Source organism: Zalophus californianus, chromosome 11 (assembly GCF_009762305.2).
Source record: "Zalophus californianus isolate mZalCal1 chromosome 11, mZalCal1.pri.v2, whole genome shotgun sequence".
In the NCBI taxonomy this organism is placed as follows: domain Eukaryota; kingdom Metazoa; phylum Chordata; class Mammalia; order Carnivora; family Otariidae; genus Zalophus; species Zalophus californianus.
This window is the reverse complement of record NC_045605.1, coordinates 8,375,127-8,400,022: the sequence shown is the minus strand read 5'-3', so window position 1 is coordinate 8,400,022 and position 24,896 is coordinate 8,375,127. Positions and strand designations below refer to the sequence as shown.

Genomic DNA, 24,896 nt, shown 5'->3' with positions numbered 1-24,896 from the left:
TAGCTGGCAACCTTAACAAGGAATATACAAAGCGCTGCAATATAAGAGGGAGCAAAAGGTGTGGGGGAGACATTCCTGGGTAGACACTGATTATCTTGAAAATATTACAAATAAGTAGGATCCTTCTGCTGGCAATTCAGAAAAAAAGTAACAAGGGCAAGTGAGATGTACTTATTAAAGAAAAATAATAGTTTTCCTAAGAAGTTTAGCAATCAAAGACAAGAGGAACAGGTACTTCTAAAAAATAAGAAAAAATAAAACACTAGCAACGCAGGAAGACACACACTGGGCCATCCGATGACCATTTGCTGTGTCCAGGCAACCAGGAAAATCTTACTAAAGCCAAGTTACATTGTAGGATGGGTTCAGTTTATGAGAGTTGACATAAAAAGTAATTTTTATAGTAAATTTTAAGAAATCGGAGAAGAGCATGGGTATTTCTTATAATAGTTGTACAGATATTTTTGCACTCATATGTCTTCAGAGTTTGGGACCACTGCCCAAATCTTATCCTTCTTCTAACCATGGATTCAATTTAACCTACAAGTGCTCTGTTCTTCAATTTGACAAGACAGTCACGGCTGCAATGGCTGGGATTTCTTCCCTGAAAAAGGAAGGTATGGCCGACTCCCTAAATTTAAAGCATGGATAATCAGTTTGCTCAAGAGCCTTCCTTCTTTTAGCCTCTTCATTATTGTAGCACCACCATTAGAATACCAAAGAGAAGTAACACAACCTATAAATTGTCCAACTTTCAGCAGGTTTTGGGGGGTATATCTTGATTAAAATTCGATCTTGATATCAGTAAAGTCTTCCATCTGTCCTTAGCATGGAACGCTAAAAATTGGCTTAGTGTCTAGGAAATGAGATCATTGGTGGTCCACCTCTCTTCATCTTTTCCCAACCTTTCATAAGAAGTTAAGAGCATAAGGCAGTTACTCTCCCTTTCCTTAGTGGCTGTTATATTTATCAGAAATATGCATATGAGTCTTTAGTGTGTGAAATTATGAGAGACTGCTGGACACTGTGGAGACTGGGAGAGCATCTAAGAGGTGGATCACCAGAGACAGCACGTCAACTGAGCTGGTAAACTCTGCTTTTTCTGGGCTCAGGGATCTGTCTCTTCCAGCCCTCAAAAGGGAGCCAATATCCTCTTTGCCTTCTCAAGTGGGGGAAGTGACATTCTACAACCATTCCCAGGAGTGAGCCAGGCGGTTAGGTAATATTCAAAAAAGAAACCACACTTCATCAAAAGGCATAGCAGGAGAGTAAATTACGGGCAAGAGGAAATGGTCAGCGAGAGGTGGGTTGGGTGGGGTAGGCCCCAGAGATCTCCGGGAGAGCAGCAGGAAGGTGACCTCACCTAACTGCAAGGTCAGTGTGGTATGCTATGGCTCTGGTTCAGGAAATGTTTTCCTCTTTTTATAGAGAGGCCAGGTGCCATGGTGAGCCCAAGAGATCAGGGGCCCGGGAGTGGTGGGGAGTGACAGAGAGGAACGACTGTCTGGAAGCACGTTCTAGGACAGAGCTCGAGATAGGTTCTAGAAGGACATCAAGAACTTTTCATCTCTAGTTCTTTTGAGGATGTCTGGGTGTCATAGAAACAGAAGTTGCTGGTTCTAATTGAGACAGGGTGTGGCATCACCTAAACAATCTATGGAATCACTGCAGGGGCAGGTGGGTTGAGAGGGAGCAGAAGTCATGACCGGGACCCAACATCATGCCCGGAATCTGAAGGGTGACAAGAGGACTGAGTGCAGGCCCTGAGACAAAGTGGCTATTCCAGAGCTAGTCCTTCCTTGGACCAGAGATGTAAGTTAAGAAGGCGAAACAAAGGCGATCCCACAAACCGGGGTCAAATCTGCACTCCAGTGCTTTCTACCTGGTATTTATTTTCCTCATCGGAAAAATAAATAGATATGAGTGCCACCCTCTCAAGAGAGTCTGTTGTGCTTCTTGTTGATAAATGGCATATATGGCAAAGTATATAAATGAAAATATTTGTTAAGTCCCTATTTCAGAGCCTAGCAGTAAACTATAACTGTTATTATTAAGAATTCTTATCTCTCCCAGAGAGAACTGAGGTGACAGGAGGAGACCCAGGTTTCGAAGTCACCTCCACGTTCCACCCATACCAGTCTTTGACTAGACATTGAAGTTAGTGTCAGAATATTTGCACTCCACACAATTGGTCTTGTGCTTTATGTGATTTTTTTGTTCCCCATTCCCCTCACAACCGCAATCTGCAAAGTTCTACTTGAACTAGAGGAAAGGCAATTTATCTTTATCAGAACAGAGAGGGGTTCAGCTTGGCCTTGGAACTTGGGGATAGTGTTGTCAGTGAGTGGGACATGTTCTGAGGTCAGGAAAACCTATCAAGCCAAATTGAATATTGAGATGGGAAGAACCTGACCCTCTACTTCTCATCACAAGGACACTGAGGCCCAGTGAGAAAAAAGGAGTTGCCTGTGATCTCTGAGAGCCAGAAGGAGGGGTTGAAACAGACTGAGGAAGGAGCCTTTTTCTTTTGGTGTAGAAGAGATGTCATGGATGTGTTTTTCAAAGCTTCAGAGAAATCAAAGAAATCTTGAGATGCTGTAACATACAGTTGCCAATTGCCTACTTTCTTAAATACTTCACGAGAAATCCAAATGCAAATCGCAGATATGGACATCACCACGTTTACACTCGGTGGTAACTGAAGTGTGCATGTGATTGGTACTGCAAAACAGCAGCTGGATATATAACTAAACAAACCTCTAACTAGCAGTCTTGATAGAAAGGCAGACAGTTATTATGGATGGAGCTAGGCAATACACATCTGTCTCACAGAGTTTCGCCATCTCTCAATAAAGATCAAACACTTTCAATTACTCTAAGCCATAAATGCACTATATGGCACCCATTTACCTTCTGTTACTCCAAATTTTTCCATCAATATATACTATTGTCATACTTCTTTCTGTGTTTACAATGTTTTCCTTCCAGAAATAATTAGGAAATATTATTAACCAAGACACCCAGCTGACAATATGGCTTTATACTATGTGTTCTTGGCATGGAGATTTCAGCAGCTAATTTAAATGTAAGGATTTAGGAAAATACAGAAAGAGAAAATAATTGTAAGTCATTATGACTTGGAAAGCAAACAATCGAGGTTGATGTAAAAGAATCATGACAATGGAAACAGCTAACTTTTGTTCTGTACGTGTATATAATATTTATAATTCAAGACTGATATAATCTAAATATATTTCCCACTTGGGCTGTCTCGCCTTGACATTTTCTTCAGTTCAGGCCTTCCAAAACAACCTAGAAATCTTCATGTATTTTCCTTCATGTTTATGTAGAATATTAATCTAAATTAAGTTTCCTGTCTATTTCCTTATTGTTCCTCACTTACAGAATTTTGATGAATGGGCAGCATAGCTATTAGTGTGCCCATAAACCAATAAAAGAAACTGAACAGCAGACCCTGATCCCAGGCTCATCGTTATCTCCTCCACACTGCCCTATAAGCCCCCATTCTGCTGATAATTTTTACTCCAGACTGATCTCCGTTTCCTACTTCTTAAGTTAAATTTTTCCCCCTCATGGCAGCTGTTGTGTACTCAGTGATTTTAAACGAATCTTTATGATAGCTTAAGAAAAACTTGATTAGAAAGCTCAAGAGCCTGCAAATCGTTCACTCATTTCAAAGCAAAATGAAAAATTGTGGCTATTAGCCTTACTGCTTCGTCTTATTATCCCTTTTTTGTTCTATACCATAGAAAACTGAGAGTTCACTGAATTTTGTGATGTTATTAGACTTTTTCAATGATTTGCTTCTATGAAACTCAACTGAAATTGTGTAATTGAAAAAAACACAAAAACCTACATCAAAAGTCTAATTATATATATTTTTTGGTACTAGATGTGGGTGAATGGCTCATAGTTTAAATATTCTGATAGAAGATTGAGTAGTGTAGTAAAGAATAACACAGAAAAAACTGCGAAAGAAAGAGAAAAACCATTATTTAAAACCAGATGTCCACAGTAATAGTGTGAAACCACAGGCTCACGGCTAGGATGTACAGAAGTGGTTTTAAGTCCAGTCTTTGGTGAAAATCTCTTTGGTGAAAATCTCTTTTGATTCCTACTGCAAAGATGTGAAAAACATTTCATGGTATCAAAAACAGATGTTCTTGAAGGAAACTGTGGTAAAGATGGATTAACACAGCCTGTGTCAACTTAACAAAGTGCTGTCACAAAGAGTAGAGCACCAATTTGGGCATCAATGGATACTTCCTAAAGGATACTTATCCAGAGGGATGTACTTTTCATCATGTATGTGTATTAGCTTCCTAGGTCTGCTGTAACAAATTGCCACAACCTGGGTGGCTAAAAAAACTGAAATATCTATCCGTATGGTTCTGGGAGCCAGAAGCCCAAATCAGCGTGTTGGCAGGGCTGTGCTCCGTGTGGGACTCTAGGGGAGGATCTACCCTTTGTGTCCTTCAGCTTTCAGTGGCTGCCCGCATTCCTTGGCTTGTGTCTGTGTGACTCCAACCTCTGCCTCCCGACCACTCTGCCTCTTACTGTTTCGTGTGTCTTCTCCTCTGTGTGTGTGTGTGTGTGTGTGTGTGTGTGTGTGTGTCTTTCTCAAACCCTCTCTCATGAGGATGCATGTAATCGCATTCAGGGTAATGCAGGGCAGTATCTACTTGGATAATCTAGAGTAGGTGCATCCTCTGAAGATCCTTAGCTGAATCACCTATTTTGCCATAGAAAGGAACATTCACAGGTTCCAAGGTTTTGATGTGGGATCTTTGGGGGGTCCCTCTCTTGGCCTAGCACACTCTATATGACAGAACTGTATGGTAGGGTCTCCAATCTCCTCTAGCTGGCCTCTCATTGGTTATTACCCATGCTGTCTGTAGCAAAGTTTGAATATGCCTAAGGATGGTTTCCCCATCTGAACTTATTCAAGACATTCAACTCACTGTTGCCTGGGGCACTGGCATGAGAAAGAGAAGGTAGGTTCAGTATTATCCATGCAATTAGAACCCCAGGTGCCCACCAGCAACGTGATTCTCCATGATTCCTGCACATCAGGTTGGCCTTGCAACAGGGACAGAAATAGGTCTTCCAAGGATTATGGTGTCTTTCTTGAGATATACAGATCTTCTAGAATAGTGGTTAACAGGTGGACAGTAAAATCAATTTATGGAGATACCTTAAGCCCAAATAACCATATTTTGGGAAAATATGCGTTTAATCACCTAAATTTAACAGGGCATTGGAGTTGGATGAGAGTAAGACACTAGTGTTGAGATATCAGATAATATATGTGAACCCGTAGACAAGGCTAAGTTCATGCTGCCTATGCACTTGATGTCTGAGAAGAACTACCATAGTTAGGGCGGGTTTGTACCTTTCTTATCCTAGAAGTTCTTTCCATGTGATATATTTTCCTGTGTTTTGATTTTGTTTGCATGTGCTATGGTCTGAATGTCTGAATCCTTCCAAAATCCATGTTGAAATCCTAATGTCCAATATGATGTTATTAAGATGTAGGGCCTTTGGGAGGTGAGTAGGTCATGAGGGTAGAGCCCTCAGGAGTGGTATTAGTGCCCTTATAAAAGAGGCCCCCAGAGAGCTCCTTAGGTCCTTCCTCCAAACGAGGGTACAATCAGAAGTCAGCAGTCTGCAACCCAGAAGAGGGTCCTCACCAGCATCTGGCCATGCTGGCCCCCAGAACTTGGACTTCCAGCTTCCAGAGCTGTGAGAGATAAATGTTTGCTGCTTATAAGCCACCCAGTCTGTGGTATTTCAATACAGCAGCCCAAATGGACTAAGCGTGAATCAGAGATTGTTCTACCCCAGCCCACATAGATCTGTCCCTTTTAAAGGAATATTGAATTGGGAGCCAGAAGACCTACCACCTGCTAACTGTGCAACCTGAAAACCTTCACTTCCTGCCTCTTCTTCTTCTCAACCTTTCCATCTGTAAAATGGGAAACCGTGTAAATATCAATTTCACAGGATTAGTGTGTCCATCCAATGAGACAACACAGGAAATGCACTTTAAACTGTCTTTATGTAAATAGTATTGTGGTCTTCACATCACACGGCTGTGCTGCCTGGTCCTTGTCTTTAGTCTAGAGCTTGGTTATGCAGCCTTGTATTTTTTAAATGTAGAAATCTTTTTCTTTTCCACCAGGTTATTTGGTGTTTAATGGCACAGATTATATATTATGTGTTTCTTGTCTCCACTTTCACTCTAACACTGTCAGTGTCACTGGGCCAAAAGTAGTAGCTCAACAAACTGTGATCTGGGTAGAGATGAGAACATTGGCCGTGTGAGCCTTGAACCCCTGCTCTTTGCTCTACAGTCAAGTTCTCAAACTCTGATGTGCAAAGGAATCACCCAAGGAGCAGGTTAAAAATGACCATTCCCTGGCTCCAGTTCAAAATCTCTACGTTAATAGATACGGGACAGAGACCAGCAATCTGCACTTTAGAATAAAATCAAACAATGTGGCTTATTATGAATTATGTTTATATTGTTACATCTCTGAAAGAGTGAAACATCAAAAAATAATGAAAACAGATTATGTGATAGTCATAGATCTTAAGCAAAAAATGTTAGGTCATTTTTCAAAGAAGAATACAGTTACATCCTCCATTTGGAAATACTATGCTTTTTTGTCTTTTTCTGTAATTCTGTCTGGCATTGTGCCATATCATTGTATGTAGGTATTGATGATGATGCCAAGGGGTGAATTAGAGCCTCATTCACACTGGGCAGATACAGTATCTGTTCCTTGACTATGTCTTTAATCTGTGATTCCTGCCTTCCCCATTGACAGTATGACTGGAACGTCCATTAGATCTCACAATTCTGGCTGTAGCTGTGACCAATCCACATTACTTCCACAAAGCCATGGTTCATTTGGAATAGACTCTGAATTCCCTCTCTCAGGTGCCTGGGTGGCTCCGTCGGTTAAGCATATGCCTTGGGCTCAGATCATGATCTCAAGGTCCTGGGATTGAGTCCTGTGTGGGGCTCCCTGCTCAGTGGGGAGTCTGCTTCACCTTCTCCCTCTGCCCCTCCCCCCCCGCTCATTCTCACTCTCAAATAAATAAAATCTTAAAAAGATAAAATTGAATCCCCCCTCCCCCCATCTTTCCTCCTTTCTCTCCCTCAAGAGACTAAATTGGTATGGATATTTGTAACGCACACCCCTATGACTCTGAGTGGACCCTGAGAAACACTGCACTAGGAACAGATAAGGAGCCAATTACTCTGATTTTATTTTTATCAACTAAGCTCCATTTGTTGAACTAGAAGAGAGGAGGTGCTTTAAAATAAAGGAATACAGAAGATGTGCAATAAAAGTTCTTGGATGGGAGGAAATAGAATCTGGAGTTGGTTCACTTGAAACATGTCCCAGCAGTTTGATCGAGGAGAGGTGCTGAATGCTGAGCCCACGTTCTGAGCAGCGCCCCCCCACCTCCCGCCGCCGCCAAGAACAAATGTCCGTGGTGCGCCAGCCCCGGTAAAGGTGCTGTACATGGTTCCCACATTTGCTCTTGTGTCCTGCACCCAGCAATGCATGAAGGATGCCTGACATTCATGTCGCTACATGTTACCAATAGACTAAGCGATCAGAAACCCATCTTGGTAGCCAACTGCCACTCTCACTCTAGACTTGCTTTTGGAGATCTGGGTGCAAGGACTGAAACATTTTAAGCACAGGGTGGAGCTATTTATGAAGACACGGAGGGCAGGTAGAAGACATCATCAATTGGGATGCTTCAATACGATTTTGCATGCTACAGAGAGGCGTTTTCTAAACCATCTCTACCAGATTTAGAATAACATGTCGATGACCATTAACATCAGACCCGTGAAGCGAGAGCTGGTGTCTAGAGAAGGGAGAAAGGAACAACTAACCTTAAAAGGGGACCTAGGCTTGCAAAGGCTTCAGAATGAATTAAATCGAGACTTACATTAAACCTTGAGTTACTTGTCTGCCGGGACCGTTTTTCAGCCAGTAGATCTTTGACCGTGTGCTTGACTCGCACGCCTTGATACACGCGTCTGCTGTAGTCTCCTGGGACTTAAGCAAATGGAAGCAAGGATCAAAGGTGGATGGAGTGATAGGTTAACCTCCCTGGGGGATGTATTCAAGGGCTGGTCATTGTGATGCTGTTTGCTCAATAGAATGACAGGCTTCTTGAATTTGAAGTGACTTCAATAGAAGTCACTTAGTCTTTTCTTTGATAGAAATTCATCCAAGCTCTGCTTACATGGAAAAAAAAAAACCCCACTATCCCACCTTCTACACAACAGCTCTTCAGAATGTCATCTTTTTTGTACCCCAGTTTGTCAAGGTTTATTCCCGGAAGGCTTACAAATTATGCTTCAGTCGAAAGATCAGGAATCGGATGCACCTTGGAATAATGCTTCTTACTACCTGATGCAAACGTTAGATTTGCATGATTCAGTTTGAGGAGGGACAGCATTCCTGCCATATCATATTCCTACCTGATGTGGGTGAGCTGGTCAACTGGACCGCTTTAAGATTATGTTCCTAAGAAGAAAGCCATCTGTTTCTGTTCACTGCACAATTAAATTAAGCAGTTTTTATTATTGAAAATACAGTTTTTCAACATGGAGAGTTGCTGCTTTGAAACTAGGCCAAGGATAAGGGAAGAGTCTAATGAATGTTTCTCATTCATTTAACAAATATTGAGCACTTACCGAACCTATTAGTATGCTTGGTAATTTACCCGTATTATTTCATTTGATCCATTTTACGAATGAAGAGACTGAGGTCTGGGGCTAACTAAATTATTTGCCAAAGTCTCGTAGCTGCCAATAAGCAATGGAGCTGGGATCCAGACTTAGGTTAGATCGTAGCTCTAACAACTGGGAACATTTGCTATTTTCACCGCGAGGAAATTAGAGATAACAGACTATAGAGAAAAATGTTTCCCCAAGGTTCCGAAATTGGCAACCCTGCTCCTTGGGATAGTGAGCTCCTTGTCACAGAGGACGGTCAAGCAACGACAGGAGAAACTTCTGTTTGGACAATTACAGAAGTATTCGAGCACTGAATCGTAGCCGAACTGCAGGAACTAGAAGATATTTTCTACCTCTGAAATCACTGTTCTGTAGTAGGTTGGGATAGTTTCGATTCATTTTAACTGAGCTGTTGCTGGCTTGCTTACTAGCGATTTCAGCTGGTATAGAATTCAGCATTGGTGCACATGGCAGAAGGTACTCACACGTATATGCACGGGCATATCACTAAAAAAATTCTCTAATCTGGTGAAATTTGTGGATAGTCTGGGATATATTTGACTTCTGAGTCAAATGTCATTACAAAGAGAATAAAAGTCAGGAAGAAAGGAAAGAAGCACAACCCAAACCGGAGGCCAAGGGGCACATCTGATGGAGGAGGCTGCTGGCCCAGTGGGCAGGGCCTACATGACCATGTGTCCTCTGCTCATGGATGGAGGACAATCACAACCTCCTAGCCCCAGCTTCCTTGTCCGTAAAATCTCACTGCAGCGTTTTCTAAGATGGGCACGTGAAGATATGCCAAACTACCAAGTTTTACACAAAATGCCTGGACAAAATGAAGGAGGGGGGAAAAATCTAGGTTCCAAGGCAATGTATTATTTAGTTCATATAAAGCCACACAGAAGTCTGATTTCAGCAAAATAAAGTTATTTGAATTGTCCTTTGGGTCTAAGTTGGACAGGATCTAATTTTGGTCTATATATCTTTTAACTAAAGAGGCTTGAAGTACTTCTTTCAAATCAGCCTCCAGTTTAAAGCTTGAGGACTTTGTTTGTTCCAAAGGAATCTAGGTGCTGCTTCTAGAATATATGTGATACTTTCATTTTTGGAAAAACCTAAGGCCACATTTACTCATCAATGATTTATCAAAGTATTTTCTATGTGTCAGGCACCATGTCAGAATTGGGGATATGAAAGAATTTGATATCTAGTGGGAGGAGAGAGAAACTTAGAAGATAATTTTAATGCAAAGGTGCTAAGTGCAACAACAAAATTATGCCTAGGATATTCTGAAAAACACAGTGTCAATTCCTTGTGAGGGTGGAGAGGGACTGGGGAGGGCAGAGGGGAACCCAAGCTGAAGGCAGGGTAAAGTGGACAAGAATATTCCAGGCGTCAAGCACCTCAGGGGCAAAGTCCTGGAGGCAGGAACAGATCCAGGTGTGTGAGGGAGGAAGTAAGGCTGGAAGAGGAAACAAATAAGCTCAGTCATGAAGTTTCTGGTGGGCAACGGAGTTTGGACTTCATCCTGTGGGCAATGAGTCTTGGAAGCTTTTAAGCAAGGGAGCAGTATGGTTAGATTTGCATTTTAGATAGACTTTTCTGGCAGCTGTTTAGGGGGTGGATTTAAGAATCACAAAGCCACAGGGAGATCAGTCAGGAGGGTTCTAGAAGAAGTCAAGCAAGAGATAATAGGCTCGTTTTTGTTTTTGTTTTGTTTGTTTTTTAGAGAGGGAGGGAAGGGAGATGAGGGAGAAGGAGAGAGAGAATCTTAAGCAGACTCCACGCTGAGCACAGAGCCCAACTTGGGGCTCAATCTCATGACCCTGAGATCATGACCTGAGCTGAAATCAAGAGTCAAACACTTAACCAACTGACCAACTGAACCCCCCTGCCAAGAGATAATGGGTTCTGAGTAGTGGTAGATAGGAGGGCAAGGAGCAGACATTTGAAAATTATTTCCAGGTGGGAGGGAAAGAAGAGTGAAGATTCAAGGGTGATTCTCGAGTTTTCCCCATGGGATCGGTCTGGGTACATAAGTTCCGGAGCCATCATGATGTGGTGGTAATGAAACCAGGAAAGAGGATGGAATTCCCCCGGGGGAGGGTTCGAAAGGTAGCGTCACGTGATGGCACACTTAAGAACAATACTGTGTGTCCGGCACACCAGGATACGCCGGCCAGGCTGCTACGACGGCCCCAGAGGATCGACTTCTTGGGAACTCCTATAATGCCAACTCCCGACACACTAGTTGGGGAAGCTCTGGAGTAAAGATGGACGTTACAGATGAAAGCCTGGGGGAAGGTCCAGATTTGAAGTGTTGTCAGAGGAGGAAGAGAGAAATGAAGAAGATAACATAGAAGAAATATTTGGAGAAGAACCAGGCAAAACCAGCGGAATAAGGCATCCACAGAATTCAGGGGAAGAGATTTCAAGAAAGAAGGGAAAAGTATGAAAGGCAGGAGAGAATGGTCCAGGAAGATGAGGACAGGAAAGCATTCACTGCTTTCCATCCAGTGGGTGATGTCAACCTTAGCATGAGAAGCTCTGGAAGTATAGCTAGAAGCCAGATCATCATGTCAAGGGCCAAGACAGGGATGGACATTTCTTCTTGATGTTTGAATGAGAAAAGGAAGCAGGTGTTGGATGATAACTGGAGAGAGCTATAGGGTCAAGGAGAGGTTTGCTTATATTTTTATATCTCTATATTTATGGATGGCAGAGATTTGAGGGTAGTTGAACAGGTCAGAGGAAGGGATTAAAGATTCAGGAAAAGGGGAGAGATTGATGAAAGGAGGCTGAAGAGGAAGCAAGAAATTGCGGGCAAGGGCATAAGTTGGCTCTCAGTCCCTGAGACTGGGATAAAGAAAGACTGGAGAGTGGTGGTGGCCAGGTGGCCTGGTCCGTGGCTGAGATAGCTGTTGTATGCCGGGAAGCAGCCTGGAGGAGGAGAGTGACTCAAGCACTAACAGTACAAGACAGGGGGCAAAGCCAGAGAGGTCAAAGTGAGAAGGCACCCCAGTGATCCTCACAGTGTGATCCCTGGGCCAGCAGCAACCGGCATTGCTAGGAACTTGCTAGACATGCAGAGTCTCACGCCCTACTCCAGATGTACTGAATCAGAATCTTTAGGGCTGGGGCTAGCAAGCCATGGTTTAATAAGCCCTCCAGGTGATTCTAATGTTTTCTGAAGTTCGAGAACCTCAGGTATACATAACAGGGAGGACTTTATAGGGTTCCTCTTCAGGTGGGGGCCAACTCTAATCTGGGTATTCCTGGCTGAGAGAAAAGGGGACCATCTGGTGATTGATGGTGGGCATGGATGCAGGTCTGAGAAAGAGAAAGGGCTGGGAACTGAAAAGGTCCAGCCTGGATCCCTTGTCTGTCTGCAGTCGGTCTTGGCTTCACTTTTTCCTGCAGGGCTTTTGGGTTGATGATTTCAATCTGATTCATCAATTTGTGCTTTATGTGTATGCCAAAAAGCCTAGAAGAAATATACCTAGTTTAAATAAGTTTAACAAAGAACCACATGGTAATTAATAGAGGGATAAAGTTCATGAGATGGCAAATAACCAGATCAAAACTTCTGAAGTTTTGTCATAAACAATCAGTTTTATGTACCAGTTGGCACCGACTTGGTACAAAGTATGGGCCAAATGCCACAGGGGATGCAAAATAAGTTGAGAACATATAGCAGATGTCCTCAAAGAGATCCTATTTTAGGGAGAGAAATGAGATATTCACGTGTGAAAGGGGAGGGGAGGAGAAGAGCACACTTTGGGTGGTCGGTGACAGTTTTGTGGGAAGAGACAGGGTTCAGGATGGACTCAGAAGGATGTGGATGGGTTAGGAACAGGGACAAAGGTTTTGCAGGCATCAGGCATGGTGTGAACAAACACAGAGGTGGGAGGAGCAAGGCACATGCCGAAAGGGAAGGAACTAGCCTAATGGGAGTTAATGGGCTTAAATGCCGTCTCCATGTACATGAATTTCAAATAGATATCCTATAGCCCAGACTTTAGACTTGGATATCCATCTTCACTCCAATGTCCAGGAGACATTGCAAACTCCGCAGGTCCAAACCTGAACTCCATTCTCCCTCTGCATTTGCTTTATCTGGAAATGTCTCTTTTCTCAGTTGGTGGCATCTCTACCTTTCTAGGTGCTCAGTCCCAAAGCTTTAGGCATCATCTTGCGCTCTTCTCTTTTTGCCCTGCTTTGCAAACTGTCCTTTAGGAATTCGTGATGGGCCTACCTACAAAATAGATCCAGAAGTTGCTGACTTTCCTCTCTCTCCACTGCTTGTATCCGGGCTCAATCTCGGGTCATCTGTCATGTAGATTACTGCAACAGCCTTCAGTACCTTTCACCCTAGACCTGGTCTGTTATCAGCCCAGGAGTCAGACAAGAAAGCACAATTGTGTCACTTCTCCTCTCAGAGCAATACAATGGCTCCCCATTTCACTCAGAGTAAAACCAAAGTCCCTAGAATGGCTCGATGGAACCTTGTCCCATGATACCGCTGATCTCATCTCCTAATACTCTCCCCTTGCTCACTGTACTCCCACCAGTCTCTGAATGCACCAAGCACACTGCTTTTGCCTTAGGACCCTTGCATTGGCTGTCCACTCCATCTGGATTATTCTTCCCCCAGTTATTCACATGGCTAGATGCCCTTGTCCCCTTCACATCTTGGCTCAAATGTCATCTTTTCAATGAGGACATATTTAAGGTCGCATCTTTCCCATAAAACATTCCTAGTCCCCCTCACCCCATTTTACTTTTTCTTTCTATGTAGCACGTGTCACTTTATAATGACCTATATAATTTCCTTATTTATTAAGTTTATTGCTTGCTGTCTGTCTGCTCCTTGCTGAAACATAGGCTCTACGAGGGTGGGGATATTTGCTTGTTTTTACTCATTGAAACATCTCACGTGTCAATGCCTAGAATGGTACCTGGCGGATAGTAAGTTTTCGTAATTATTTGTCGAAAGCGTCCTTTTGCAGGGGCAGTTGAGATTAATGGACATGCTGAAGGTCTTGAAAACCAGAGTGTAAAAAATTATGATTTATGTTGTAGGTGATGGAAACTACTAAACCTTTTGAACAGGAGAATATTGTGACTTTGTCATTTTGAGAGAAGATTTAGAATACCGGTTTGGAAGGTTAATCTGAGGATGGAGCCCTAGAATGGGTTGGGGATGAGGAAGCAGAGAGAATGGGATAAGGTAAAACAGAGGCTAACCAGAAAGAGTGGAAATGATGAGGAAAGCACAGATTTAAGAGAACTTTCAAAAGAAAACACACAGACACACACGTACACATACATACACACAATAAAAATGACCACCAGGACTAAGGAAAAAACAAACAAACAAGAAGACAGGGAAGAGAGTCAGTTTTCATGGGGAAATAAGAATTCAGTTTCGAACATGTGGACTTTTAGGTTGTAGGGGCATTATCAGACTCAAATAGCCTACAGACAAGCTGGGGCCTCTGACCAGCACTTCTAAGAAACACCTTTAAAACTATATTAATTAGAACTACAAAAATAAAGTTCTCTAAGGAAAACTTTGTAGCAATAGACGAGTAGACATCCAAGCATGGAGCCTTGGAAGCCGCTACAGTTCTGATGCCCAGGGGAAGGCAGGGGACAGAGAAGGTGGGAGCGGGGACGAGAGATCAGAAATGTAACGTACCAGAGTGTTAACATCAAGGAAATGCAAAAAACACATAGCATAGAGAAAGGAATAATCAGTGTTGTCAAGAATCTGGCACCTCGTGGGACGCCTAAGTGACTCAGTCGGTTTAGCATCTGCCTTCAGGTCAGGTCATGATCCCAGGGTCCTGGGATCGAGCCCCGCATCGGGCTCCCTGCTCAGCGGGGAGCCTGCTTCTCCTTCTGCCCCTTCCCCGCTCTGCTCATGTTCTCTCTCTCTCTCTCTCTCTCTCTCTCTCTCTCGCTGTTGCTCTATCTCAAATAAATAAAGAAAATCTTAGGAAAAAAAAGAATCTGGCACCTCATACATGCTCGATAAATACTTGTGGAGTAAATAAAATGTCTTACAGGAAAATGAAGGCACAGAAAGACCATAGGGTTTGGAAAGGTAGAGATATTCAGAATGGGGGACACAGCATTTTCGTAAGAGGGGTGGATGAAATCGTTTCTCTAGGGCTTCATGGGGGTGTGGGTGGTAGGTAGATGGGGACACAGGGGCACGAACCCTGCTCTGAAGCAGTCCTACAAAATAGCAAATACTTACATTTGACACAGCACCAAAAACGAATTCAAATACGTTTTAATTAAGCAATGGAACCCGGTACAATTTCTTTAAACTATCACCTGGAGTATTCTTCGTGTTTCGAGAATTCTGAAAGTTCTTTAACCTGTCCTTTTTAGAGAGGAGTTAAAAATTCTACCAGTATTCCTTCTCCCAAACATTTCTTTCCCCTGGTGCGCTATTTAAAGAATCCACACCTGCATAAACCAGGAGATGCTTAAGAGTTTTTATTCAAATACTCTAGATACAAACTTGCATTCAGATCAGTTGTTGAGAAAACAAAGACTTGTGTTTCCTGAGAGAAAGCACAAGCAAATTTATTAAGAAGAATCAACTTATCCTTTAGAATTTGGAAAAAAATTTTGTACTGCTGTACTGTGGTTGTGTACACTCAGCAAACTGTCTCAGCCATGTCTTCTTACTGCTGTTTATTTTGATAAATAATTTGGCCTATAGTATACTTAATAGTGCTGTTGCTTTATTGTTTTTGAAAATTAAACATTTTTCTCCATCAAAACAAACACATATATTCTGAAATAGAATATTTAAAATGCAGGCTATTCGTAAACTGTTTTTAGTTATTAAATATCAATACATTTATGACGTTTATTTGAAGCACTTTCTTATTTTACTATTTTTGATGACACTCTCTGGAATACATTTCCTTGCATTCTCTAAGCAGGCGCTTGCTATCTAAGGTAAGGGAATGGAGAGAGCTTGAAATAAAAAAAGAATAGAATAGAAAACCATCCCATTGCTTTAGGAAGGAGCAATACATATCTTGAGTCACATCATTTTGACAACGGAAAAATTAAGACAATAGATGATGTCTCTCTGAATTGTAGTCCCTCCTGGTATGGATTGGCACATTCCCCCTCAAGACAGATTAGAAGGAAAATCCTGAACGATGGATTATTCATGGACAGTGTCCATGTCTGTTCCATGTCTCCGCCTGTCAGGGAAGGGCCAAGAATGAGGTCCCGGACGGTCCGGTGTCAATACAGTGTGTTGGCTCACCCTCTGGCTCACGTGCCCCTCTCTGGCGCACTAACCAGCTCAGCCTGCCTTGCTGAGAATGAGAAAGGGACACAGATACCCACGTAGGAATACAAAGTCCTAGCTCTACACCCACTAGAGGCTTGGTGTTTGTGGTTCCATTGCTGATCTGGGGGGCAGATGTCATATGAGTTTCACTATGGGAAACCTCCAGGAGAATACAAGGAAAGGCAAGTTCCACGATTAATAATAAAATGTGCAAATATTAATTACTCAGCAGAAAATAACATACACTATTTATGAAAGCTTCAACTGGAAAGAGAGACTGAACTTTTTTTAAGTGAGGCCAACTTAGTTAAGGTGTTAGGATTCTGCAGGAGTTTGCTTCGCCCACACTGCAGGCACCCACGGCCCCCTCCCCAGGCACCCAAACCCATCTCCTGCCCGAAGTCTCACAGGTGGATGCAAACCTCAGCACTTCTGTCAGTTGCCCGTTCCATCCTGCAGTTCACAGGTGCTCTTATGTGACAGCTCTATCATCTTATTTTTTGAGATCAGACTTTGAAGAGCTGGAGCATTTTAAAAAATATTAATTTTTCTTTCAAGGTACTTTACAAGGCATTTTTGAAATATTCAGTCATTATTTATTAACACTGAAAATTCTAATTTTTTTCATCTCAGATTTGTTCCTGAACAGGTGGGTTTTACTCTAGGTTGACACTAAAATCTGTATCCTCCGAGCGAACAAATTGGGAAAGATCTGTAGACAGTTTGACAGCTCAGGCTCTTCCCTATCACATGCACGTGCCATGTCCTTCATTCTTAGACTAAGAACCTAAAACAAGATGCATGAATAAAAGATACTTCAAGTTCTATATAAAAGTGGATTCTTCTGCACGTTCCTTATAATTGAGAGCTTACCAGAAGTTGTTCCATTTAACACAACATTTCACTATCATGGAAAGGAATGCTGCAATACCTAAGTCTCCGTTTTATAAAAATAACGTTCAGTAGAGTTGATCTTTCAAAATAAGTACCTGCCTAAACTCTAGGCAGCAAAGGTAAACCTAACAATTAGTGCAATTCAATGCAACTAGAATTATGAAAACATTACCAAGAGTTCTAAATTGTCAGTCTCTGGTCTGTGTTTTTATAGTTTTATATGTTCTAGCCAGAGTTTAGGGGTATTTCTTCTTGTCCTTTGTTTCACGTTATGACTTTGTGATGTCAAAAATAAACATTAGGACTATTAAAGTTTTTTTTTTTTTAAAGATTGTAATAATTGACATTGACTCACCACTTTCCATTCTGGATGGTTCTGGTGAATTTCCTTCTTAGCAGCAATGCCGGATATCTGGTCAATATCGTGTGCTCCTTGATAAGGGATCTCTGGCAAGGTAAGCCTGATCCTGATGGGAAAGGCTTCTGTATATGGTAGTGATGCTTCTGAGATGACTTGCTTTAGATTTGATTACATGCAAATCCTTTGGTGTCTGTTTCTCTACAATTTGCATCCCCAATGTAGATTATATATAAGGTACTTTTTTCTTCCCCAAGAAGATTTTTATTTAGTAACAATGAGTTTCCATTAGGAACAGACTCCCTTAAAAGTTTATTATGGAAACAAGGAATCCATTATTTGTTTTGTGAATAGCAGTGGCATTTTCTATTTCTTTAATTTAGAGCTAGGTTTTAAAAAATAGTGCATATGAAAAAGCTCCTACGTCCTGGTACGAAATATGGGTTCTATGCCTATAATACGCAGACTGTGGGTAGATAATTTTTAAAAACGAGGCATCTTTCAGATATAGATAGAATTTCTAAGAAGAAAAAAAATCAAAATGAATACAAATGAATACATTTTAATACAATTGGATAGCCTTCTTAGTATATATAAAACAAAATATATGATCTAAACCAGAGGCTGCTAAACCTGGCAGTACCTCAGAATTAGCAGTGGACCTGGTAAAAATACCTATGCCTGGCCCCATCCAATTCTAATTCAGAAGCTTCTGAAATACTGGGGGGCCTGGGTGTCTCAGTCAGTGGAGCATCTGACTCTTGGTTTCAGCTCAGGTCATGATCTCAGGGTCGTGAGATTCAGCCGCATGTCAGGCTCTGAGCTGGGCAGGGAGCCTACTTAAGATTCTCCCTCTCGTAAGATGAAATCAGAGAGGAAGAAAAACCATAAAAGACTCTTAACCATAGGAAAGAAACCGAGGGTTGATGGAAGGGAGGAGGTGGGGGGAAAGGAGTAATTGGGTGACGGACATTAAGAAGGACACTTGATGGAATGAGCACTGGATGTTATATGCAACTGATGAATCACTGAATTCTACCTCAGAAACTAATACACTATATGTTAGGTTAAATTGATTTCAAACGAAAGATTCTCCCTCTCCCTCTGCCCCTCCTTCCTCTAAAAATAATAAAAAAATAAAACAAACTTACTATTTAAAAAAAAACAGTCTTTTTTGAGGAATACTCAGTGTCAGGAACTCCTTTAGAGAAAAAAACAAAAACAAAAACAAAGAACCCCAAACAGCCAAATTTTAGGTACTTTCTGACATTTCCCTTATTCATCTTCAAGGACCCACAGTTGCTGCTTAACCTAATTTTGGTTCTGTCTCCTAGTCCTGAATAGCGTTAGTTTGGTCCGGATTGGTATGAGACTTGGAATTTCAGGGCTTGAAATAGGTATCATCGGGTAGTCCTCCACCCTGGCTCCGTGTCACATGCTCTTACCCCATTTCAGATCCGTGGGATCTGAACGTCCCCAGGGGTCCTGAATACTGACTCAGGAGGTCTGCAAAGCCTAAACCAATTTCAGAAACTATTAACTTTTTTGCCTTTTACTCTCTCATTCTTTCGTGAATGTACAGAAGAGTTTTCTAGAGGCTACGTGACATGTGATCTATGAATGGAGGAGCAGATGCAAGAGAGTCTAGCTGTTTTCTGTGAAGCCAGACATTCAGGAGAGATTTGCCAAATCATAAAATAGTGCTACTCTTCTCAATAAATTTGTTTGTTTGTTTGGGAAGCATAGTTATTTTTAATTAAAAGGTTTTTTTTTTAACATCAACATGTAATGGTTCATTATTGTTATTTTAAATGAATAGTAAATATCTTTTCTTAATTCTTAGTTTTAATTTCCAATATAAAATATATATATGTGGATATAAGTCATATTTTAAAAAAGCAGTGTCCTCAACATTAGGGTCCTCAATAATTTATAAGAGAGTAAAAGGGTTCCGAGACCACATGGTTTGACACCTGATCCTCTGGAAGAACATCTGTAGTATAAATGGGTTTCTAGAGTGTTCTAATGCACAGATTTGAAAACTTTGTATCTGCACTTCTCTTATGGAGAGAATACACCTCTTATGGTCTCCACATTTCTAAAGAAAACCAAAAAGACAAAATTTGTCTCAATTTCGCAGTTTCCAGCACCTGTTTCCTTCACCCCTGTCAGTGAATGAGACAAAAAGCCATTAGCTACACTGATCCTATAACCCCGTGATCTGTATTCTTTTTCAAGCAAGGGTCATCCCAATTATTCTTTCTTACTCCTCTAGCTGAATAGCTCTATTGTAAAATAAAATAAACATCCTTAAGTGAAATTTACTATTTCTGCAATAAATTCCCCAAGCATGTTGATTCTCGTCCACATTGCACTGGAAGATTTTAGACCTTTCGAGTAGGATGGAACCATTTTAAAACATGGATATGACACGCACTGCTGATAGAGGCGAACCTGCTTCGCACAGCATTTGAGGCCCCCTATGATCTGGGCCCACCCCACCTTCCATTATGTCTATCACTTCTTCCCTCCACACAGTCTCTATCCCAGCGTACTGTGGGGTCCTCGCCACCTGCCTCAGAATCACCTGCAATGCTTAGGAAGTGGAGACTCTCCTAGATTTGCTGAGTTGGAATATCTGATGATCGTGCTGGGCAATCTGCATGTTAAGTGAGCTCCCTGCCCCCATGTGATTCTTACTGAATACTGAAGGTTGGCGGCCCCCGCTCTCACTATAAATGTTGGTTTTCAAGTAAGTCATCGACGTTCCCATCTGCCTGCCTTTGTTTATAGTATTCCCTTAAATTGAAGCACCCTTCCTTCACTTTGTGTGGTTGAAATTCTACAAATTTTTCAAGATTCACAGCCAAGGCTACCTTTACCAAGATGGATTTAATGGCCCATTTCATGGTGCTTCTCGCTTGAATCTCTCTAATGGCACTGATTTTATGCGCTCTCTATGCCGGTCAGTGGTTTGCACACTCGTCCTTCATCCCCGACCAGGTTGTCTTTCTCTTCTTCTCAATATTCCCACAGCACTTGGCTGTGTATACGGTGAGTGGTCGCCACAGTAGGGCGCTGCCACAGGGGGTCGCCGGCCACGCAGAACCCGGTTGTAGAATCCATCAGAAACAACAGTTTCTGGGTACAAGCAGCAAGAAAGAGAAAGCATATCAGAGGAGATCCCGTTACTCTGTCTGGTAAAGAAATGACACCACGAGTATACCTCTCTCTTTCCACGAGTTGAACACACCACTGGAGTTTGTAACCATTTCCCTGTAGGCTGGTCCTGTATCCAAAACTCAAAGACATCATGATTTTCTATCACTAGAAAATCTTATTATCTTTTCTATCATTAGAAAATCTTATATCTATCTAAGCAAAGTTAATGTAGAAATGTCCAGAATCCTGCAGAGGCATTTCGGATATTAGATGTCACTGGAAGAGCTGGAATGCATTCATTTGCAACAGATTCTTGCTTCGGCTTTAAAAACACCCTTTATTTGGTAGGCTTGCTGTATTTGCATACAACTCCAGAATTGTTTACATAGAATTAAATACACTTTAAAAAAAGATCCCAGAAAGGTTGTTTTCTTATCCCAAGGAAAAGAGAGTTTGCAGATTTGAGTGGATGGTTGTTGCTGGAAGGGTGTGGCGGTAAGTTTTGTCTATGTTTGCTTCAGTTGTTGGTGGGTTCAGAAATATGGCACGCCAGAGACAAGTTGCTGGGTCAAAGAGAGGTCTGATGATGGTCTGGGGCAGCCTGTTAAGAGGGTGAAACAAGGGTATGTTTTGGTAGAATAAACACAAATCCACATAGCACAGGCACGATTAGTATTTGTCTCCTTTATCTTGTATCGGGAACACCCCTCAGATATTCCAACCACAGTATTTCTGTTATCAGCTTTTTTATTCACTCCAGGGCTGGGCACCGGCTGTGTGGTTGTGTAGCTCCTGACAACTTGGCAGGGACTTCACTGATAAATTTGCTATAAGGTAGTTATGGTGGGTAAGGGTGTACATGGCAGGTGCGAGGGACCCTGGAGCAGGCATGCCAAAATGGGGACCAAGGCACCCTCTGTTTCTGCCCACCTTGCCTTTATTCCAGGACTTCCTACTTTTCTGGCTTATCCTTGAGGGATCCCCCAACTGAGGGATGGTTGAAGAGAGCAGGTGATTCAGTGGTTGAGCTCCCTTGGCATAATGCATAGGGGCCCAGGGGCTCCTTTATTACAGGGATGCATGAGCAGAAGGGCGAGGCTTCTACTGGGAGACTGAGGAGATATGTGCAGTGACACACGCCTCTTAAAGGGAGACACGAATGGGCGCTGTGACATAATACGAAATACATATTTGGTCTCTGCGCTGGGTTCTTGACACGGAGATGCTACAACCTTTGTAATTTCCTGAATGACAGGTGTGCTAGGAGCATTTTGCTTTTTCTGATATTGGTGTTTGACTCCAGTTCCTGGCCCAGAGCTGCTAAATCCCTTGGAATTTCCTGGATGACAGGAACATCTTTTGCTCTATCAAGGTGATGCTTCGTCACCTGCGTAGCCTCAGGATGGGGGCTGGTCACAAGGAAGACCAAGCCATGATGAGAAGCTTGGAACTTTCAGCTCCGCACTCCATCCTCTGGGGAGGGGAGAGGGACCAGAGACTGAGTTAATATCGATCTTGCCTACATAATGAAGTCTCCATGAAAACCCCTAAATTATGTGGTCCAGAAAGCTGAAGGGTTGGTGAACACATCAAGATGCCTGGAAGGCAACCTCAGTTGCATCATTTGTAATAAATCAGGAATAGCAAGTGAACTGTTTCCCTGGGTTCTATGAACCCTTCTAGCAAATTATCGAATCCAAGGAAAGGGGTCATGGGAATTCCTGATGGACAGCCTGCTAGTCAGAAGTACAGGTGAGAGCCTATGGCTTGTAATTGGCATCTGAAGTGGGGGGGGCAGTCTAATGGGACAGAGCCCTCAGTCTGCGGGCTCTGTACTAACTCTGGGTAGTCAGTGTCAACATGGAGTTAAATTGTAGGATGCCCGGTTGGCATCTGCTGCAAATTGGAGAATTGCTTGGTGGGTGAAAACCCACATATTTGGTGTCACGAGTATTGTGAGTAGAGAAAGGAGAAGCATTTCTTTCTTTTAGGCATGAATAAGCACCTGCCCAGTGGGACCAGGGGGCTTCTCACATGCAGACAGACGTTCCTTTTCTGCCCACACCTGGCCCAGGTGTGGCACCTGGTGTGGCTCAGGGTGGCCATGTCTGCTGCTGTGGCTTGAATGCCCCTTTCCGGGTTCTGCTTCGTGAGGGGTTTGTAGTGATCCCGATGAAGACTGAGCAGAGAGGAGGGGCCTTGGCCATCGTAGTTACTGAGTAAGGGTGCAGATGGCTCGAAGTAGACCTGACATACAGAGGAGGACAGGGAAGGTGCCAGGCACGGCCACTCTAAGCCAGCTGGATTGTCTTTTAGGGAGATCTGCCTGGGGTGTGTAACGAGGGGACCCGGCCACTCATCATCCAGTCCTTCTGCACGTGGCTAGTTTCATGGCCGTAGCTTTTCCTTCAAATCTGAAAATAACTGTTTTGCAAATACTCTGGCCTTGGGCATATGGAAGCTTAGTGGTGGATGATAGACCGTTTCCACTGGAGGGACATGGAACAGGCAGCTTGTATTCCTCAGTGTGCATGGCAGAAAATGCAGGCCTGGGCCTGCTGGGTCAGAGAAAAATGATTCAGTCGATCCTGGTGTTTTGCTGGAGGCATGCTGGAGCATGAGGGGTCTGGAGGCTGCACCCCAGGGGGGCTACTTTGGCAGCAGGACAGGCTTCCGGGGGAGGCTGAGCCACAGTCACGGGAGAGGGTGAATGAGATGGTCTGAGAGGCCTTCGGGCATGCAGTTATGTTGTTTCTCAGGCTGTGCCATCCTGTGCCATCCACTAGACCGTCCAGGAAGCACGAGGTTGCTGAAAGTATCTCTTCGGGGCAGGGGAGGGGGGTGGGTTTATTTGCTGAGCGGCGCACGGGGCCGGAAGAGGGTTCTTGGACTCTGAGCCTTACGGTTAAAGAAATCAGTCAGTTCCCTGAGCCATTCCAGAATCCATTAGAGGGGGTTTTAGGGATTGGGGAAAAAACTGAATGAGCTGGTATATTGGTGCTAAAGGTGAATTCCTACCCATGGGAAGGTAGGTGAGCCCACTTGGGGATTCTTGCTTCCTGGCAGGAGCTGTGCCTGAGCACACTTGCAGGACGAGCTGAGGGGGCCTGATAAACCGCCGTAACAAATAGCTTCTCGTCAGATACAGCCTGGTCTGCAATGATGAGAAGGTCTCTGAATTTATTTGGACCAAGGGTCATATGTCCCTGAAGCTAAGCACCAGTGACTGTAAGACACACCATGATTTTGTGTGTCACTGACACTGTGTGTTCAACCAGTTGTCAAATCTTGTCAGTCCCGCCTCCTCTGTGGGTTCCCTTCACTACCCTTCTCTGTACCTTTAGCCTGCTCCAGCCTGTGTTTTCTCCTCCCTGGCTGTTGTGCTGGTTTTTTGGGTGTTTCTCCATCTCCAGCCTCCCGCTTCACTCCACCTATTTCAACCAACCTCAGAGCTATGATCATTCATCCCCCAACCTCAAGTCCCAAAAGATACCCGATAGCCCACCAGATGCAGGACAGGTTCCTCATCTGGTCCTCTGCAGGGGGCTCCGCCCTCCCCCTTGGAATCTTGTTGGGCTCAGACATTAAACTCTTTTTTTTTTAAATGGTAGTTCTCAAGGTTTTTTTCTTTTAAGATTTTATTTATTTATTTGACAGAGAGAGACATAGTGAGAGAGGAAACACAAGCAGGGGGAGTGGGAGAGGGAGAAGCAGGCTTCCCGCTGAGAGGGGAGACCAATGCAGGACTCGATCCCAGGACTCCCGGACCATGACCTGAGCCGAAGGCAGATGCTTAACGGCTGAGCCACCCAGGCGCCCCTCAGACCTTAAACTCTTCTGCTCACCGCTTCCTGGTTTTCCCACATTTCATTACTTTCAAGCTTTGTCTTCCCCTGTTCTCTCCCCTGGTAACATTTTGTTCTCCTCTTCTTTATCTCTTGAAATTTTGTCTAAGTCTTTCAAATCTCATCTCCTGCATGACTTCTTCAGTGAAGGCTTTCCCATTGCCCTGATTGGAAAGTGATTCCTCCCGACTTTTATCCCTACAGACTCTATTGTGCTTGTTTCTCTTTTCTGAACATACTTCTTCATTGACTTGCTTCATCTCCTCATTAGATCACGAGTTCTGAGAAGGCTCAGATGGTGACTCCTGCAGAATGTAACCCAGCACCTTTTAAATAGCAAGTGCTCAAATATTTATTGAATATATGAGAATCCTCGAAAATGTGGGGAAGAAATAAATTAGTCCTCAAATGACTGTGTGCGGTGAACGGCTTGCTATCTTTCTGACCTGTAGCACGAAGGAGAAGTGAACTTCATTTTTAAGCCACTGGAATTCAAGGTCTTTTCTACAGCAGTTT

General features: G+C 43.0%; 1 protein-coding gene across 3 annotated transcripts in view; it reads right to left on the bottom strand.

Moving 5' to 3' along the window:
• Positions 1 to 24,896, bottom strand: part of LOC113915305 (uncharacterized protein C11orf53 homolog) — a 253,599-nt gene that overhangs the window by 36,471 nt on the left and 192,232 nt on the right. For 2 of the 3 annotated variants that reach the window (XM_027581145.1, XM_027581146.2), the window contains exons 1-2: positions 17,371 to 17,487; positions 7,996 to 8,105 (exon numbers count right to left, since the gene is read on the bottom strand). In XM_027581145.1, the coding sequence (XP_027436946.1) occupies positions 7,996 to 8,105; positions 17,371 to 17,380 (120 nt within the window). In that variant the 5' untranslated portion in view covers positions 17,381 to 17,487. Of the gene's footprint in view, positions 1 to 7,995; positions 8,106 to 17,370; positions 17,488 to 24,896 lie in introns of those variants that run through there. The other variant, XM_027581144.2, reaches the window with a different exon arrangement.